Source organism: Oncorhynchus kisutch, linkage group LG1, assembly GCF_002021735.2.
Source record: "Oncorhynchus kisutch isolate 150728-3 linkage group LG1, Okis_V2, whole genome shotgun sequence".
Taxonomy (NCBI): Eukaryota; Metazoa; Chordata; class Actinopteri; order Salmoniformes; family Salmonidae; genus Oncorhynchus; species Oncorhynchus kisutch.
Window position 1 is genome coordinate 56,438,039 of NC_034174.2, and position 20,834 is coordinate 56,458,872.

At 42.1% G+C, this 20,834-nt stretch overlaps 1 protein-coding gene across 7 annotated transcripts in view; it reads left to right on the forward strand.

Annotated features, from left to right (window-relative positions):
- The window catches only part of LOC109891034 (receptor-type tyrosine-protein phosphatase T), a 400,507-nt gene that overhangs the window by 80,719 nt on the left and 298,954 nt on the right, over nucleotides 1-20,834 (forward strand). For all 7 annotated transcript variants that reach the window (XM_031827335.1, XM_031827341.1, XM_031827357.1 and 4 more), the window contains exon 2: nucleotides 15,652-15,777. In XM_031827335.1, coding sequence (XP_031683195.1) covers nucleotides 15,652-15,777 — 126 coding nt within the window. The remainder of the gene's footprint in view (nucleotides 1-15,651; nucleotides 15,778-20,834) is intronic.

Consider the following 20,834-nt stretch of genomic DNA (forward strand, 5'->3'; position numbering starts at 1 on the left):
ACAAACATTAGGACACCTTCTAGGTCTGCTAAAGTTATCCAAACCTTTCTTGAAGAGTTTGACGTTACAGACCCATGACCAAATAAATTTTCTCCCATGTCCATCACACTGATACCCGCGTTGATTCATTCTTCATAGACTACAGACTTCTCCCCTCTGTATGCTCATACAATTCCATTGTCATATCTGATCATGCCCCTCTGACTTTAGAGCTATCAGTTGGTGGTGGGACTGAGCTTTGTGTACCGTGGCATTTTAATACGTGTTTGCTGTCTGAAAGTTTTGTCAACTTTCTGACTGCTCAGATTTGTTTTTATAGTTACCAACGACACCCCCGACGTTTCACCATTTGTTCTGCGGGAAACTTTTAAGGCCTACATTACAGTTCAAATGATGTCATATACTCGTTTTGAAAGAAACAATTGGAAAAAGAGGCTCTTAGACAATACTTACGCAAACTCATTGCCAAATTGAGGAACTGCTGATTAAGTTGCGACATACTCACTATGAGTATTGTGACCAAGGCAAGTAAATTGCTTTCTCATCAACTTGGCCATGCTTCCTCTGCTCAACAAATTTCTCAAATTCAAACACCTAATGGTGCAACAATAGATCCCCAGCTCATAAATAATCAGTTTAAGGACTTCTATGCCTCTGTATACACTTCTGAACAGTCGGCTCTTGATACATGTTTTATACTCTAACTGTCCCAACCATTGATTCAGTCTCCAAGCTTCAATTGGAGGAACCTATCACCAAGAGATTTCAAATGCGGCACGTGCAATGCAAGGTGGTAAATGTCCTGGGCCAGATGGTACCCAATATAATTTTACAAGAGGTTTCTGGATACATTTGCCCCGCTCTTGATTAGTATGTTTATTGAATCCTTTGAATAAGTCTCTCTCCATCAATCCTAGCTAAACTATTAGCTATGCTTTTGTAGTTGGTTTTACCATCTGTTATTTCCTCTGACCAGAAAGATTTTTATAAAAAATAGACATTATTTCTCAAATATCAGAAGACTTTTTAATGTTTTGTATAAACTCCCCGAGATTCTAATCTCTCTAAATGCTGAGAAGGCTTTAGATAGAGTGGAGTGGGGATACCTTTTTTATACTCAAGAAAAATTTGGCTTTGGCAAAAAAAAAATCATTGCTTGGTTCAAGTTACTATAAACTTCTCCACTTGCATCTGTCAGAATGAATAACCCCCACTTTCCCTTCTTCAGAGGCACTAGACTGGCGTGTCCAATGTCTCCCTTGCTTTTTGCTTTTCCCATCTAGCCCCTCGCTATTGCATGTTCAGAGGTGACATCGAATAAAGGGTCCCACTTTATGCTGTTGACTTGTTATTCTATCTGAAATCCAGATGTATTCTTACCCAGTATGCTATCTGTTCATAATGCATTTGGCCATGTCTCTGGTTACAAATTCAATCTGAATAAGAGTGAGCTCGTAACTACCCATTACACACATTGCCTTTTCAGAGTAGTTCTTGACAAATGCACATACTAAGGGGTACATGTCACGGACAAATTCAAAAATTTGCGTAAAAAATATTATCTACGACTTAATCTGGAATAAAAAATTATCCATGGATCTGCAAGGTGTTCCTGCAAATGGCCTAAACCCTTAGGGAGCATAATTTCCAGGTCTATTATTGGGCTGCCAATTTCCATGTAATTCAGTACGGGATCCGTGCAGATACCCCACATAACAGCATGGTTGTAAATAGAATCTTCCTCGTATGCCATCCTCACTGACTGCTTTAGTGCATTCACCTATTCATTCTTCTACTTCACGTTAAACCAAAAACATTTGAATAAAAACCACTCAAGATCTGGAACCAGTTTAGACGTCACTTTGGTTTGCATCAACAACTCTCAGCTAAATTCCACCTTCTAAAAGTAGTCACCGATCCTTGACTTCGGCGATGTCATCTACAAAATGGCTTCCAACACTCTACTCAGCAAACTGGATGCAGTCTATCACAGTGCCATCCGTTTTGTCGCTAAAGCACCTTAAACCACCCACCACTGCGACTTGTATGCTCTAGTCGGCTGGCCCTCGCTACATATTCGTCGCCAGACCCACTGGCTCCAGGTCACCTACAAGTCTATGCTAGGTAAAGCTCCGCCTTATCTCAGCTCACTGGTCACGATGGCAACACCCATCCGTAGCACGCGCTCCAGCAGGTGTATCTCACTGATCATCCCTAAAGCCAACACCTCATTTGGCCGCCTTTCGTTCCAGTACTCTGCTGCCTGTGACTGGAACGAATTGCAAAAATCGCTGAAGTTGGAGACTTTTATCTCCCTCACCAACTTCAAACATCAGCTATCTGAGCAGCTAACCGATCGCTGCAGCTGTACATAGTCTATTGGTAAATAGCCCACCCTTTTCACCTACCTCATCCCCATACTGTTTTTATTTATTTACCTTTCTGCTCTTCTGCACACCTATATCTCTACCTGTACATGACCATCTGATCATTTATCACTCCAGTGTTAATCTGCAAAATTGTAATTATTTGCCTACCTCCTCATGCCTTTTGCACACATTGTATATAGACCCCCCCTTTGTTTTCTACTGTGTTATTGACTTGTTAATTGTTTACTCCAGGTGTAACTCTTTGTTGTATGCTCACACTGCTATGCTTTATCTTGGCCAGGTCGCAGTGAGAACTTGTTCTCAACTAGCCTACCTGGTTAAATAAAGGTGAAATAAAAAATAAATAAAAAAAAAAAAAATTATTTAGATATTTACCAGTACGCAGCTTTGTCCGTGACATGACTTTTAAATCCCCCACTCTTCCTGTGGTTCTCCTCCCACTGATGCATTTTTTTTCCACCATCCCCAACAGTAAAAGGTATTATTCCCAATTGGCACCCTTTTTTCTAAGAGACAGTGAGCAAGAAGTATAATAACACATTATGTTCATTGCCCAGTGACCCTGTGACAGGTTGGGACTGCACATTGTATCAGCGTCAGCTATGTTGCAGTAGAGCCACTTATCAGCAGGACATTACATTACAATACAACTTTATTGTCCATTAGTTAGAAGAAAGTATATGCTAAGTCTTGTTGGCTTTATCCTTTCTTCTCTCTGGGTGATTTTTGGAGGACTTACCTTGACTTTTTATTCCCTTCTGGCTAGCTCCCTTTTTGGGAGTTCTTTGAACACCCATAGCTCAGCTCTGATTTGACTCTAGCAGGACAATGCGTGAATCTTAAATGTCTCTGCTCAACCAAGGTACCCCTGGCATAAGCAGTGACCCAGTGTAGTCCACTGTTTCACTCCCTCATCCCTCTGGGGTTGTGGAGGCAGCTGAAGAGGGAGAATCGCTTGGCTCTATCCGTATGAATATGAATGACGAGCTCAGCTTCTCAGCAGCACACTGACACAACTCACACAGTCTAGGGTCGCATGAAACTTGCCTAAGTCGTCTCCAGCGCTACAGTGTCAGTGGGAGAATAAACCCTCAGCTGCATCAGCTTGCTGTCTTCACACATAGAAAGAGAAAGCGAGAGAGACAGTAGAGTTTGAAGCGGCGAGTGGCTATTATCACCAGTCTAAAAAGAGTCATGTTGAAGTCTGGGAATTGTGCTGTCAAATCTTTACCTTAATGGTCATTTGAACACCACCATTTCCGACTGCCACAGCTTTTCTATGCCAAGATGAAACCTTAGTCGTAAAGGAGGGAAGGAAAAAAAAGGGACCTGGGATTTGTCAGTGGTGGTAGAAGAGGTGTGTGTGCTTTTGTGTGTGTTTAATGTTTAGTGTGTTGCGTGTCTGTTTAAACACGTCTAGCTAGGGTTCAGTCAATGGAGCCAGAGCCCTATAAGAGGCAGCCCCTGTACCAGCAGGCCTTGGTCACAGCCACCTACTTAATAATTGAGCTTTGTTGGCCTACTAATTAATTAGCTCAATAATTCAGTGTGCAGGACATGAGACTTATGGTACCGCCTAGTGTGGTCTTAATAAAATTATCCATAGCCTATATTACAGTATATGATAGGCCAGGGCTATACAAAGGCCATGCTTGGAGAACCACAGGGCAAAGTTATATTTCTAAGAAAATGTTCTTCCAAAGTTTTTGCGCTGCTGGGGTGGTGTATATAAATCTAGGCTACGCTGCATTACACACTGCAAAGCATAGGCTTTCGCAATCATGAGCCCTGGCCTGCCCTGCTCTTGCTGATGTAAACCCTTTTGTTCTGCCTAACCATATGACTGACTGAGTTGTGTACAGTGGCCCTTTACAAGGCGAGTCAAAAGCTTCTTCCGGAAAAACATTTTATTTGTCCTAAAAATTCAATATCTGTGCCTACTGATGTCCTGTTCAGTTTGAGAGAGAGAGTGTGAAGATGAAAAGGAGGACTGGAGGTAAGTACTGCTATAATTTGGATGAATAAAAACAATGTTTCGTTGCCCATAATGAAGCTATTTATCAGAGTTGCGGACCTCCCAATAAGCCATATTCGAGTAATTTACATAACTTACATTACTATTAAGCAGCAGCCGCAGAGATGGACAGCGCATATGGGTGCTGAAAGTAGGCTAATTAGAGAAGGCCTAATTCATTTAAACAGTCATAATTTTAATTAGACTTTAGGCTACTGACAACAAGAGGGCTTTGTGTTGGACCGTGTTTCTTCCTATTCAAGTAATGAGGTCAGCCTACCTGTTTAACAGACTCAATGATAGTCTACTATCTGTAGATTTTGTCAGCCAATTCCTTCAGTCACAATGCACTCCTTAACCATGCACTCCTTAAATATCCCAGTGATAATTACTTAGATTGAAATCATCATGAAACTAAAAACGCCGTAGTCATTTTTAGAAACACGAGTTTGGCCAGTCTTAGGTTTGAGGATCAACCGGTGAGTTATGCATGCCTAGTTTGTTAATTTACCCGAGAAGATGCTCTTACTGTATATTCACATGCTCTAACCACAGTCACCACATCTATTTTGTAACAACAATATCATCTTTTCACCCCTAACTTGTCCGTGGTGGTTTGAGAATCCACAAACTTCTGGCTACCTTGCCATGTAATACTTACAAAATGAAGAACAGTTTCTAAAACGGCAAACGTTCTGGTCTGTCTTAGGAGTGAGCGTCAATGGTAGGCATGTTTTCTCCTATCCACTTTATGTTGTAATTATTATTTTGGGTATAGGGGAGGGTCACTTAGTTTTTCTTCAAGTGTTCAGGGAGAGTTGGGTAAAAATATATTTTACTGAAGTCTAACAGCCATGAATCACCTCCCTTAGAGAAGCAGGCCTGTGATTAATATGGTAGGGATGGCCCTGGTGTGGTTACTGTGGTCTTGAATGTAAATGTCCATCTTTCTAGCCCTTATGCTAACACGTAGACTAGCATTTGCCACAGAAACCCTAGCATTAACTATCTTCAAATTTTGCTCTGACACTACCGCCTAGCAAACCGCTATCAATGCCCTTGCATTAAATATCTTCTCATTTAGCTCTGACGCTACCACTTAGCATCCACCAGAGGCCCATGCAGCAAAATATATTTTATTTTGGCACTAACACATAACATCTGCCACGGAAGCCCAGGCAGCTGTAGTCATACAGTATATCAGGGCATAGACAGAGGAGAGGGGGAGTGAGCGACCTGGGTGAGGGGAGGTTAGTCACTCTGCTGCGCCAAAATCTTATTGACTGAGTGTGAGGTCTATAATGAGCCCAGGGTTAACCCCTTCAACCTCCGGGGCTCTGAGCTCTTAAAAGAGGCTTTAACATCCCTTTGATGCCACTGCGTGTCTTCTTCAAGCTTGTGGGTGACGTTGGGTTAAAAGAGGGCTGGTGTGGGGGCGCTAACAGTTATTTTTAAGCGGCTGAGGAGATATGGGCAGGCAGAGATGGAGGACAGTGGTGTGACGGGCGCTAGCCGCGAAAGCTCATCTGAGGTCACAGGGTGAGGAGTCAGACACTAACACTTAGTGAGATAAAAAGAGACTAGGTCACTACTGTAACAAAAGGTGGGCTTAATGAATCTACATTGAAGTTGACGATTGAATCATTGGTGTTATTTTTAGTGACTCATACCTGGAGGAGAAAATTAGGCTGAATATTGTTCTTTATTGAATGGACACATCGTTGCATGGTGTGCATATTAGTTGTGTGTGTGTGTGTGTGTGCCCACTATGAAAGCTCAAGAAACAGATGTTTATAGGTTCCTACTAGAGCATGCTTTACTAACCGTAGGATTTTCTAGCCCACTATAATATCCTCCAAGGAGATGAAAATGCCTGACGTGCATTTTGTAGTAGCTAATCGTTTTTATTGGTACATTTTTATGATATGGGGTGTTAGGGTCAATTCTAAACAGCCTGAGCAAGAACTTTCTTCCTGAGAGTGAGCGAGAGAGAGAGAATTTCTATGAAGTCTGATTGAACTGAAAGGAAAAGAGGGATGCAAGTGAAAAGGGGAAAATACACTGACAGTGTGAGAGAGACAGAGTCATCAGCTGCATTTCCACATCCTTTGGCCTGATTGGCTGTGGGTGAGGGACCCGGTTGGAAGCTCTCTGGCCTCTGTGCCTGTTCTTTCTGCTGGCTCGGCTTTATAAGCCCCCACTGTGTTTCGCAGAAGGCCCCACAACGAGCATCCATGGACAAACACTGTTCTTATCCGCCCTACACACAGCCAGACCCAAGGACAGTGGGAAAGTGTCATACAGGTACACACATGCAAACACATATCTATTTCCCTATTCACATCTTTCCCTTACCCCTCTGTGGCCCCGCCTAGTGCTATGTGAGCGATTTCTTGTTTGAAAGAATGATGAGTTTCGTTGCCTTGTTCGGTGCCTTGTTGCTCCTGTACTCCCTGTACATTAATAATGACTGTGAGGCCACTCATGCCTCCAACATCATCATTAAATTTGCAGACGACACGACGGTGGCATGATCGCCGATTGCGACGAGACAGCCTACAGGGAAGAGGTTAGAGCCCTGGCACAGTGGCAGGAAAACAGCCTCTCTCCCTCAAAGTCAGCAAATCTACAGAAAAGGAGCACACCGCTATTGTCATCAATGGGGCTGCAGTCGAGAGGTCAAAATATTCAAGTTCCTCGGCGTACACTTCACATAGGATCTGACATGGTCCAATCACACCACCATCGCGCCTGAAGAAATGCGGGATGGGCCCTTGGATCCTCAAGAAGTTCTACAGTTGCACAATCGAGAACATCTTAATATCAAATTTAAATATTGACTGTCTGCATCACTGCCTGGTTTGGCAACTGCACCATCCTGAGGAAGTCCCAAAAGATCGCCAAGGACTTCATCCACCCGAGCCATGGACTGATGTTCACTAGTGGTGTAACAGACCGTAGTTGATCTGGGATCCGCACGAATCACGGTTCGGCGCGCATGTGAACCGCGGATCAATTGCAGAGTTTAACCATCGGTGTGAAATACAGTTTTACTGCCGCTGTTACTTTTCAAAGTAGTAATTCCCTAAATCTCGATGAAGAGTTGCAGTGAAAAGATAAAGACAAGACTGATGCGTGCTGCGTTTTACTCTGAATCCTGAAGGTTGATTTGATTGCTTTGAAAAAGCAGTTGTGTGTACAGTTCACGTGAACGGGGCATGTTGAATCCCAACCAATAAATCTTGGATGCTCGCGTTGCAAAAAGCAAAGAAGAAAAAAGAGCAGTGACAGACATTGCTGGCGGGAGGAGCTGAAGAACTGGAAAAGCCTCCCGCTTCATTTAAGTCTCATGTATGGGAGCATGTTGGCTTCCCTGTCAAATATGATGATGGAAGAAGGGGGGTGGACAACACCATTACGGTGTGTAGGCATTGCGCCACAAGTAAGCCGTAGGATTATGGAAATACATCGAGCGTGGCCACACATTTAAAGCGTCACCCTGGTGTGTCTGACTGGAGCCAACTCATCCAAGAGACAACAACCTCTCACTGCAGCATTTAAGCACCTCTTTGCTGCAGAATCAGGCCTGGCTAAAGCCATCACCAAATCTACTGGGATCTTTATCGCTGCAGACATGAGGCAATACTATGTTGTTGAAAACAGAGGGTTTAAACATATGGTGAAAGTGCTTGAGCCACGCTATGAAATCCCCTTGCGCACCCACTTCAGTTTGAAGATCATGCCAGATCTTTATGAACTGGAAAATATCAAAATTGTTGATGATTTATCCAAGACATCCTCTGTTGCCCTCACCACAGACGGGTAGACCTCCAGGGCAACGGAAAGCTACGTGACTGCTCACTATACCACAGAGGAGTGGGAGTGGTGAAGTCCGGTGCTACATACAAGCATCCTCAATGAGTCACACAGGTACAAATCTTGCGCAGGTACTGCAGCGGCGTGGAAGCTAGAGAGGCCCAATAGCAATATCCCAACCACCAGAGATAATGCCAAGAAGTAAATGCAGTGATAGAAACTGGACTGGACCCACGGATAGCTTGCATTGCACGTGATATATTTAACATCCCGAAGGGGAATCTCAGTGAACCAGATGTACCTCCTCCTTGGGAGAATCAGGAAGGTGGTTTCCTTTTTCCACCAAAGCACAACAGCTGCTCATGTGCTTAAGATCAAGTAAGAAATGCTACAGCTACCAACCCACAAGCTCATACACAATGTCACAACAAGATGGAACTCCACTTATGACATGATGGAGCGCTATCTTGAGCAGCAGGCAGCTGTATACTTTGCACTGACAGACAAGACCCTGAACGAAATAAAGACGTCGTCACCTCGTCTGATGGCGTGAAAGTGGCAGAGGAGGTCCTCCAGGTGCTCAAACCCCTCAAACGGTTGCAACCCTATTGAGCACTGAACCTGCTCCGTCTGTGTCCATAATCCTTCCTCTGAAAACAAGGACTCTACAATCCATGGCCCCAAGTGAGGAAGACAACACCATCACTAGAGATGCCAAGGCTGCCATTAGAGAGGACCTGAACCCCAGATACCCCCATAATGTACAGGGCTACCTTCATAGATCTACTGCACTGGATCCAAGGTTCTCAACACTGAGATTGTGGCCACTGAAGAGGTAAAAAAATATATAAAACAATAAAAATAAGAGTGAATTGCTTAAATAATAAATATTCTGCAGTCTACTCTTAGTCATGCTATTGCTATTAGAAAAATAAATTTTTGATTTGGAATAATAATGGCCGTTTATTAAATGTTATTACCACAATTATAGTTCTATGAAATATGAAAATAAATAATTAGTAAGTTTAATAGATCAAGTCTTTTTTTTCTGCAGGGTCAAGCCACAGAGCCGACAGGAGCAGACTGAGGCATCTCCTCCACAAAATGAAGGAGCTTTTCGGGGAGACCTTTGCGAGCAAGGACACAGGCAAGACGTTTTCCAACACCATCAAAGAGGAGGTGGCATCCTACAAGGCAACAAGCGGCATTCCAGTGGATGGTGATCCACTGGCATGGTGGAAAAGCAATGAGTGTAAATACCCTCACATTGCCATGATGGCAAGACCCTACCTGGCTGTGCCTGGCACTTCAGTACCTAGCAAGTGGGTGTTCTCCACATAGTGACTGCAAAGAGGTCTACTCTCTCCCCAGACAATGTAGACATCCTCATCTTGAAAAATAATTTCAAGCTCAGGTCTACTTTGATTTCTTTTTTCTTTTTTTTGATGCTGTGGACACAGGCTATTTTTTAATTCACTATTGTTCGAAGGAAGAAGGTATCATGCCTCATATTGTACTTTAATTTAACAATTGTGTATTGAATATTTTAAGATTTTATTTAAACATTGAAATGTCCGTTGCTTTAAGTAATAAATGGAAAGCAGAGTTATATATTTTTGATTTAATTTTTATTTCACCTTTATTTAACCAGATACGCCAGTTTAGGAAAGTTCTCATTTACAACTGCGACCTGGCCAAAGTAAAGCAAAGCAGTGCGACACAAACAACAGAGTTACACGTGATAAACAAAGGTACAGCCAATAACAAAATAGAAAAATCTATATACAGTGCCTTGCGAAAGTATTCGACCCCCTTGAACTTTGCGACCTTTTGCCACATTTCAGGCTTCAAACATAAAGATATAAAACTGTATTTTTTTGTGAAGAATCAACAACAAGTGGGACACAATCATGAAGTGGAACGACATTTATTGGATATTTCAAACTTTCTTAACAAATCAAAAACTGAAAAATTGGGCGTGCAAAATTATTCAGCCCCTTTACTTTCAGTGCAGCAAACTCTCTCCAGAAGTTCAGTGAGGATCTCTGAATGATCCAATGTTGACCTAAATGACTAATGATGATAAATACAATCCACCTGTGTGTAATCAACTCTCCGTATAAATGCACCTGCACTGTGATAGTCTCAGAGGTCCGTTAAAAGCGCAGAGAGCATCATGAAGAACAAGGAACACACCAGGCAGGGCCGAGATACTGTTGTGAAGAAGTTTAAAGCCGGATTTGGATACAAAAAGATTTCCCAAGCTTTAAACATCCCAAGGAGCACTGTGCAAGCGATAATATTGAAATGGAAGGAGTATCAGACCACTGCAAATCTACCAAGACCTGGCCGTCCCTCTAAACTTTCAGCTCATACAAGGAGAAGACTGATCAGAGATGCAGCCAAGAGGCCCATGATCACTCTGGATGAACTGCAGAGATCTACAGCTGAGGTGGGAGACTCTGTCCATAGGACAACAATCAGTCGTATATTGCACAAATCTGGCCTTTATGGAAGAGTGGCAAGAAAGCCATTTCTTAAAGATATCCATAAAAAGTGTTGTTTAAAGTTTGCCACAAGCCACCTGGGAGACACACCAAACATGTGGAAGAAGGTGCTCTGGTCAGATGAAACCAAAATTGAACTTTTTGGCAACAATGCAAAACGTTATGTTTGGCGTAAAAGCGACACAGCTCATCACCCTGAACACACTATCCCCACTGTCAAACATGGTGGTGGCAGCATCATGGTTTGGGCCTGCTTTTCTTCAGCAGGGACAGGGAAGATGGTTCAAATTGATGGGAAGATGGATGGAGCCAAATACAGGACCATTCTGGAAGAAACCTGATGGAGTCTGCAAAAGACCTGAGACTGGGACGGAGATTTGTCTTCCAACAAGACAATGATCCAAAACATAAAGCAAAATCTACAATGGAATGGTTCAAAAATAAACATATCCAGGTGTTAGAATGGCCAAGTCAAAGTCCAGACCTGAATCCAATCGAGAATCTGTGGAAAGAACTGAAAACTGCTGTTCACAAATGCTCTCCATCCAACCTCACTGAGCTCGAGCTGTTTTGCAAGGAGGAATGGGAAAAAATGTCAGTCTCTCGATGTGCAAAACTGATAGACATACCCCAAGCGACTTACAGCTGTAATCGCAGCAAAAGGTGGCGCTACAAAGTATTAACTTAAGGGGGCTGAATAATTTTGCACGCCCAATTTTTCAGTTTTTGATTTGTTAAAAAAGTTTGAAATATCCAATAAATGTCGTTCCACTTCATGATTGTGTCCCACTTGTTGTTGATTCTTCACAAAAAAAATACAGTTTTATATCTTTGTTTGAAGCCTGAAATGTGGCAAAAGGTCGCAAAGGGGGCCGAATACTTTCGCAAGGCACTGTACAGCGTGTGCAAATGAGGTAAGGCAATAAATAGGCCATAGTGGCAAACAAAAATACAATTTAGCAATTAAACACTGGAGTGATAGATGTGCAAGTAGAGATACTGGGGTGCAAAGGAGCAACAAAATAAATAACAATATGGAGATGAGGTAGTTGGGTGGGCTATTTACAGATGGGCTGTGTACAGCTGCAGCGATCGGAAAGCTGATGCTTAAAGTTAGTGAGGGAGATATAAGTCTCCAGCTTCAGTGATTTTTGCAATTCGTTCCATATTATTTTTATTTTTTTTGCTGATCCCAAAAATTATCTGTTCGTGATCCGAACCGTACGTTTTGTGATTTATTGCACCCCCATCGGCAATAAATACAGTAACATTTGGTTGTAAATACCTGTTCTATTACTTCTTATTTTTGAATAGATTAATTTACTGCATTGTTGAGGGAGCTAGCGCATAAGCATTTCGCTACACTTTTTATACGTGCTGTAAACTGTGTATGTAGTGAATATATTTTATTTAAAGGCAGATAGAAGCTAGCTTTTTTCCCAAGAAGATTAATTGTGGTTTTCCATGTTGTCTGTTCTACCAATCCCTGGAATTAGGTGTTCAGAATTGGCCTCCTCTGAGGATACACCACCTGACTCACACAGGCGAGGGAAAGGGAGTCATTAATGCAAAGTCACCATTTTAGTCAAACAATTCTGAATTGAGATTGGCATGCGAATAGTGTAAAGACCTTGTCAGAGAAGAGATTAAAAAAACAACTGACACACAAGTCTGTGAGGAAGATAATTTTTACGCAGGTTGAAGTTCGTTGTCTTGAATCTTACCCTGAAGGCAGAACTGAGTGATTTCCGCTAGAGTATAACAATGCATAGATTTTTTGGGGTGCTTTTTGGTCATAATTTAAGGTTAGTGTTACAAATGCACAGAGGCTTGTTGTGCAATTAAACTGAACGTCTTTACTTGAGATCAACATGTTAAAAACTCAGTCATCCAAAATAATGATTAAATTATGATCCTACATCTGTATGTTTCATTCATACAAGCTTTTCAAAGCCAAGAAGCATTAACTCATTGACAGCTCAGTATTTTCTACCGGTGAGAAGCGTGCCCCTAAAGCATATCACTGACCGCTCATGCTTCTTGTAGAGACGTAGCCAGATTTCATTTTCAAGCAACTGTATCCTCTCACACCGTATCAAAATGGTTTACAGTAGTTTCTCCCCATTTTATTCAGTATTCTTTTGTTTGGTGCTTGAACACTGAACATGTCCCGGCTCTGACCTGAGTGAGCTCGTAGAACCTCTGTCCAATGCCTGGCTACTTATCTTACCAACAGCTTTCTCTCCTCTCCACAGAGTGATGGACGGGGATAGATTGGCTTGGGAGGTTTAAGAGTTTGCGAAGTGGAAAAGGGAGAATTAGTAGGGGTTGAGGGAGCGGCTAAATCGAACGAGCTGTGTGTGTTATTAGAGGCACCCTCGTTAGCCTTATTTTCTCGTCTAATTCAGCATGACTGGCGAAGCTAGATTCATTTCAAACGGGATGTGAGTGAAAGCGATTCTATGTGTGTGTTTGTGTTGAGTCTGTATGTGTCTCTCTCTCACTCATTCAATCGGTCTACTCTGTTTTATGTCCATGATCCTGTCCAAATGGATTGGATCTATTGACTTCAGGTGTGCACGTGTGTGTGTGTGTGTTTGTTTTTCTGAGCCAGTGGCACAGTGACAACTAGAGAGAAACAAGTTGTTGGTTGTTTTCACTCAAGCAGAAAAGAAATACAAATATGTGTCCCATTGAGTCATACATGCTCTAAGGAAACTAAGAATTTGGCTGCCTGGCCTTTGCCAGGACACATTTGACCTAAATTGGAAGACAAATATTACATGACAAAAACACTGTCCTGAATACTGTACATCTCTGTTGACTGCTATATTAATGAAAGCTATATTTGGCTATTATTCATGCCTATTGGAGTGAAAGTAATAGCTTTAGCATCCGAGCCGTATATTAGCCTGCCTAGCTTGGAAATGCCGCCGGGGGATACAAGAAGAGTACACAAAGTATGTTAGTAAACGCTGTAATTAAATCTTAGATGACAGTAAATTTTATGGGAGCAAACTAAGATCTTATCTAAGTGAACAGAAAACAGAAGCTTTAGCTGAGTTTGTCCTCATTGGTGTATATCATGCTAGGCACTGTCAGTTTCGATTTAAAGTGGGTATAAATGTAAGGTTCTAATTATCCAAAGGGTACGATTGGGGCTCCGGAAATGGATGAAAGGCTGGAATGTTTTAGAAGGGTCTTGAGTATAATCACAAGATGGGTGCATATCTTTATCTTTATCAACACTAATACTCAACTTAACCAGAAACCACTGATCCAAATGAATGAGCCCTGAGGATAATCTGTCCAAAAAGCTTATCTTAATAAAGAGCTATGTAAAGATTACTTGAGAAATTCAACATTCAATCATCACTCGTTTTAAATATACTGTACTGTAGCCAAGCGTCCATTTTCTTTACCTTTTTATAGCACCTTTTTACCTTTTTTCAAAACAGATATTTCCAAAGATATCTTGGTTGATCATATCCTTTTAAAATTCAACTAAACTAGCTAGCAAACTCACAATGTATTTGCCCGAAATGGCAAAAATATTAAATTTATTAAAATTAAATGCACATTTCAGTACAGTTGTAATCTGCCAGCAATACATATTAATTGCAGGACCCCTAATTCTCAAATGAAATCCTGAGGTGCAAACACTTCAATTTCTTCTCTGGCAATTTTTTCTAGCGTAAACAACATCCTCTTTGACTGTAGCGACTGTGAACGCATTCTAACTCCGCATTCTAACTCCCTATTCATTGCCCTTAGAAACATGCCTCTCAGTTCATTAAAACCTTATTGATGAAAGTGCTACACGGGAAACTCGATTTGATAAACAATGTCTCGACAGAGAGCCTAAAGAAACTCAGCTGCTGGAAAACTTCCCAATTATGTCTCACTGTCTACTAGCATTAGTGATGAAAAGCCCCCATTTTTACGCTAACTCCTCTCCTATTTGCAGATGTGGGTGCAGGTTGTAGCAGCAGCTTCAACTGATAATGAAACTGTTGCTTATCTGCTGTGGGCAAGTTATCAATAATGGATCAAATTGGTAGGCAACATTAATTAGAGGAGATGAAGGGCTTTGGCTTGTCCCCCCCCCCCCCCCCCACACACACACACACAAAAATACAATAAACGGCCACGATGGTGGTTGTTTGACACTTTTGATATGGAAAGTGAAAAGTTATTTGTTATGTAGTGTCCATATTAGGACAGCCTCAATCTCAGTGAGATTCGGGGTTTTGATTAGGAAGATTGGATTTATTGACGTAGAAATAAATGTATGGGACATTTCCGAATGGACATACTGTGGTGTTTTTTTGGGGGGGTGGGGATTTAAACCCAAGTCATCTGTCTAACAAAAGATCATTAACACCAACTCCCCTCTCATTTTAATGGAATAATAACCCATTCTTCTGCTCTGATTTTCCATTCAGTAAACAGGCAAGTCATTAACTGCCAATGAGTGTTTAGTCCTTGGCTTATGCAATTTTATAAATTAGATTATAACCAGAAGCAAGCTTTTCATTTAATTGGAAAAAATATATCCATGCATGTATAATACAATAACTGTATTCCTTGCCACAGTAAACTGTCAAGTCAGCACAGCCTAGCTCAATCGATCCACGCTCAAAAACACTTAAACTATGGGTGTAATTGAAAAAAACAGAGATAAAACACAAAAAAAAACGAAGAATTCCCTTTGAATCCTCTCATTGCAATTAAACCACGCATCTCAAAGAGTACATTTTAATTAGACCAAGTTTAGTCTTGCTTTCTCAATCCATGGCTTCTGGCTAGCATGAAGCCTAATGCGCTGGAAAATCATTATTTAGCGGGGATGAAATAATGATGTGAGTATATGGCTTTATCGTGTTTACATATGCAACCCTTCTCTTCTCGTCGTGTCCTACAGGCAGCTGTTCGTTTGAAGAGCACTACAGCAGCTGTGGCTACAGTGTGGCCCTGGGGACCAATGGCTTTGCCTGGGAGCAAGTCAACACTTGGGAGAGGCCCACTATGGATGCGGCTGTTCCCACAGGTACACAACGGGGCTTCCTCCTCTCTCCTTCCTTTATTTTCCCCTAATCTCCTCTCCTCACCCCTTCTTTTTGGATGTGTGTGTGCGCTTTCGTCAGCTCATCTTTCTTTCTTGTCCTCTCATGGACAATTATATCTGTATTTTGGCTCTCCTCCGCTTTCACTCCCTCTCTCTCTCACCATCTCTCTTTGTTTCTCTCTGACTGATCACCTATGGTAGGGATGTCAGTGTCAGCTCCCCAGCTTCGTGGGGTGCCTTCTAGTGTTACGCCACTGACATTAATCCAGTTAGCAGTTGAACACACTGCAACTATGTAACAGATGGCACCCTATTCCCTACATAGTGCACTACTTTTGACCATAGCCCTAAGGGTCTTCCTCTGGACCCTGGTGAAAAAGTAGTGAACTATTTAGGCAATAGTGTGTCATTTGGGACAGACTGCCAGAACTGTAGTAGAGGCTGTTATATTTGTCTACTGTGCTGACTGCTGAGCAAATTTCATTAAAGATCGCACAAAGAAGGCATATGGGGCAATTTTTTGCATTTGGTGCAAATTCAGGTCGTGTGAAAATCAGAAGCGCCGAGAACAACATGATCAAAGTCTCATTTTTTCGGCATGGCAAAACAGGGTACCTCTGAAAAAAAGGGCGGTATAAATAAATAAACAAACCCATATTCCTTCATATTTGTGTCATCAGGATAGGAGCATCTAATCAAAGGCATCACTGCATGTGCTAATGTGGAGGTAGATACATCATGTGTCTGCCCTTCTGTGTGTGTGTCACCCGCAACAGCTGAAATGCAATAGGGACAAGCATCTTCACTGATCGTGCATGGCATTTCATACAATGTACCGTTGAACAATGCTGGACACAGTAGGCTCTACAGAAAAAGAGAGTGAGAGCAGTGAGGCTCAGAGACTCAGAAGGGGCTCAGGTGATGAGGTTATTCCCATCAGTGCAAGCTGTCCTCCTTGTTACCAGGGCTCTTTCACCGCTTCAAAAAGAGTGCCGTTCCGAGGGAATGGGTTGAGTTGTGTTTTTCTGTGTTTGTTTTCTTCTCCTTCCTTTAACAATGCTCATGTTTGGTGCCAGGATATTACCTTGGGATAGGAGATCGTTAAGAAGAGGTTGAGCAGTCACACAAAGTCTCTCAGACAGACCAAACACCTTAGAATATTACTTGAAAGCCACAGATGACACGCGGAGTATAAAATCCTTATCAGGTCTAAGCTCTTTTCAACTCGACTTTCCCACTACTACTCCACGGTTGAGGCATTTTATGGTCAGTTCTATTCTTGGAATATAAAGGGGACCTGTCTACTTAAAGGTGTTCAGTCCTGGTGTCAAGACCAAGAAGCAATATTACTTTCTGTCACTGTGACTACTGAAAGTGTGTGGGCCGGTTTGCCGTATGGAGATTAAGCCTAGTCATAGACTCAAGAGCTTTCAAAGGAGGTCCTCCACAGAGAATAATTCTTAGTCCAAGACTAAGCCTAATCTTCCTAATCTGTGTCCTGGAAACAAGCTCTATGAGTGCAGATTAAAGTTTGGGACAGTTGATTACTAATGCTTGACTAGTATGTGATAGTTGTTGACTCCATGGAACCAAGTAATGTTTTTGCACTCTGTATGCTGTTCCCATCATTGAGTCTTAATTTGACCTTTGTTGATATTTCACTCTTCAAACACTCCAAATGGCACTTTAAATTGGTGGCCGCGGTGGGATTTGTCCCATGTCTCTCGTGGCAATGGGCAAGGTTTCTTCTGTTTGCATGGCGGACTTTGTGTGCAATAGTGCTTCTCAAGAGAGGGGATATACTAATCACTGGCCATGGCTTTTGTTAGTTCATTAGGCTCTCACCGCTACACAGTAGCTACGCTTAGAGTCCTTGTTATACCTCTCTCGCTACAAAAGCAGTATCTAGTGTATAAGGTACCAGTAAATAACACTGTGACATGTTTCGTTGATTCGTTGCTGTTGTCAGAGATTGATTGCGGATATGAAGTTTCGGAATTGTTGCGTTCTCCGTCCATTCGCACGACTCTCTGAAATCTGCTCCCACATCGATCTCCATTTATTACCTCTTCAAGTGGAGCTCTGTCTGAAAAAATAATAATTCTGAACCAATCACCAGAAACATGGCTGTGGACCGTCATTTTGATGTGATGTGTTTACTCGACTGGGGGAAACTGTGTAGTTTGAAGCCTACGCCAAAGGACTCTGGGATTAGTAATGGACATTTGAATTACAGTGCCTTGCGAAAGTATTCGGCCCCCTTGAACTTTGCGACCTTTTGCCACATTTCAGGCTTCAAACATAAAGATATAAAACTGTATTTTTTTGTGAAGAATCAACAACAAGTGGGACACAATCATGAAGTGGAACGACATTTATTGGATATTTCAAACTTTTTTAACAAATCAAAAACTGAAAAATTGGGCGTGCAAAATTATTCAGCCCCCTTAAGTTAATACTTTGTAGCGCCACCTTTTTCTGCGATTACAGCTGCGATCCAGAACCCAGCTGGATTGAGTGTCACTCTCCCTAATGAGCACATTATTATGAAGATAAATGGATTATCACCTCTTGAGTAAACCCTGAATAAATTAGAGTCTGTGAGGTAACTGTCATTGTGAGACAGTGTGCTGGGACTAGGAGATAAGAGAAGGATGTGTACCTACACTCGGTTTCCTAGACAGAGCCCTGGGATAATCCCCCCCCCCACGCGCGCCTCGTTTTTCTTTGAATGTCGGGTTTAGGTCACCTACATGAGACCGCTCGCAGTCAACGAACCCCTTATAGGTTTTATGTTTATTTGTCTGAGAGCAATAGCGTTCTTTTTATTAGACACTCACTGTTGAGGGATAAAGTGAATGGAAATCATTTTATTTGGACACTGATTGATGACTTGACCTCTGCAAGCAAAAAGCCACAAACAAAAAGCCACAAATGTGGGTGCCCAGTTGCTGCTGTTTGGTTTTCTAATGAAAAATAGGATTTATGAAGAAAATCTTAATCCAGGTCAGGTAAAATCCAAGAGTCATGTCTGTCTGTGTAAGTTTTTTTTAGTGGCAACAGGGAAATGTTCTGATACACATGCACACTTTCAAGCATGCGCATTATGCACACACACACATGCACGCACACAACCACACACACTTCCAGTCTGTGTGAACTTTCCTCCTTTCCCTACCAAGACTCCGGCGATAGCCTTCGAGACGGGAAGAAGGGAATCATAACACGCATCAATTTTGTTTTCACGTTCCCAGGCACTAAGAAATCAATGTGGGCCCATCCTCAGAGTGACGGGCTGCCAATGAAAACCCTGTAGAGAAACCCTTGTCTGCAGCAGTTTGCCGCCAGTCTAAGAGCACTCCTTAACTTCCCCCCTTCACTCCATCACTGGGGACCCCGCACCTCTGAGAATCTCCCTTCCCTATCCTCTTTATCTCTCTATATTTCTCCATCTCTCCCTTGCTCTCTCTCTTCTCTCTTCTCTCTTCTCTCTTCTCTCTTCTCTCTTCTCTCTCTCTCTCTCTCTCTCTCTCTCTCTCTCTCTCTCTCTCTCTCTCTCTCTCTCTCTCTCTCTCTCTCTCTCTCTCTCTCTCTCTCTCTCTCTCTCTCTCTCTCTCTCTCTCTCTCTCTCTCTCTCTCTCTCTCTCTCTCTCTCTCTCTCTCTCTCTCTCTCTCTCTCTCTCTCTCTCTCTCTCTCTCTCTCTCTCTCTCTCTCTCTCTCTCTCTCTCTCTCTCTCTCTCTGATACGTTTCACCACAGATTAATTCAAGATGGGTGTTGATGGTGAGATTAACTCAGTGATGATATGAGTGTTTAGATCTTCGAAAAAAATCTTCATTTCATTGTCAGTTGAAGAGATAGTATTGTGGTTTGAAATAAATTATAGTCTAATACTAGATTTGACTACAATAATTGGAATTGTATTATTGCACTTCAACCAATGGAATGGTTCCAAAAGTGCAAACTCTGCCCATCTGGCACTTCACACAGGCTCAATCAAATACTTAACATTTTTTTAAGTAAAACAAATACTATTTGAATCCAGGTCCGCCATACTATGGTTGTAGTTATGACATCATTGTTAGATTGTATCTTGAAAAAATGTTGGCTAATGACTGGTGTGTGCTATAAGACGGTGTGGTCCATTGAATGGCAAAGTACTTCTCATAACACAGAGAAATCCTGCTCTTTCTCCATCACGACAGCCCACTATCTCAGGCCTATATTGGACTTTGCAACCCCCAGGCCCTTAGCACTACTTCAATGTGGGGTTCTAACTGACAACATGTCCACTCCTGGAGTCGTTTGGGTTCTGCTGGGGTACTTTAAGAGCTCACTGTACAACCAATGAGATGCCACCATTAGTATGCACCCCGCTCCAACTGCCCCGCAGCCATATAACAATATTCCTCTTGTGTGACATGGGGCTAGAGCACTCCGCCAATCTCAACGGTGTCTAGGAAGAATGGGCAGCGTAAGTCACTCAGCTGCCATTGTTAGACTACAAAACATTTAAAAGGCACATCATATGGAAGGAATCGGTCCCCAGAGAATATAATACGTTTTACCGTGAGAAAGGGATGGCATTTATGAGCCGACACGCTGATAACAACTAAGTGTTGTATGGTGGGAATGAGCTTTGTTGACATTGAGGCTGCTTTGAAGGAAAAAGTGCATAAGGATGTTTATCATGGATATTCCATTGGATCCTTTGTTTCCCTGTTGGTTTATAGAAGTAATCTACTTGTATATTATACTGATATGTTTTTAAATTATTAAATAACATAGTATTATGGGGCCATATCTTGAGGATAGGTTGCAAGAACTGACTCTTGTGGTGAAATGTAGTCTGTGTTGACCATCTCACTGTCTTAGTCTTTCATTGCTATCTACTCATAGGTTGCAGTAAAAAAATGTAGTATTAAGAGTGTCATCATCAGTAGTAGAACCAACCCCATCAAAGTATACATCTGGTTTCATTTGACCTGGAAGCCAATATGGACCAGCCATAGAGAAACAGTCAAACTGTCAAAGCCAAT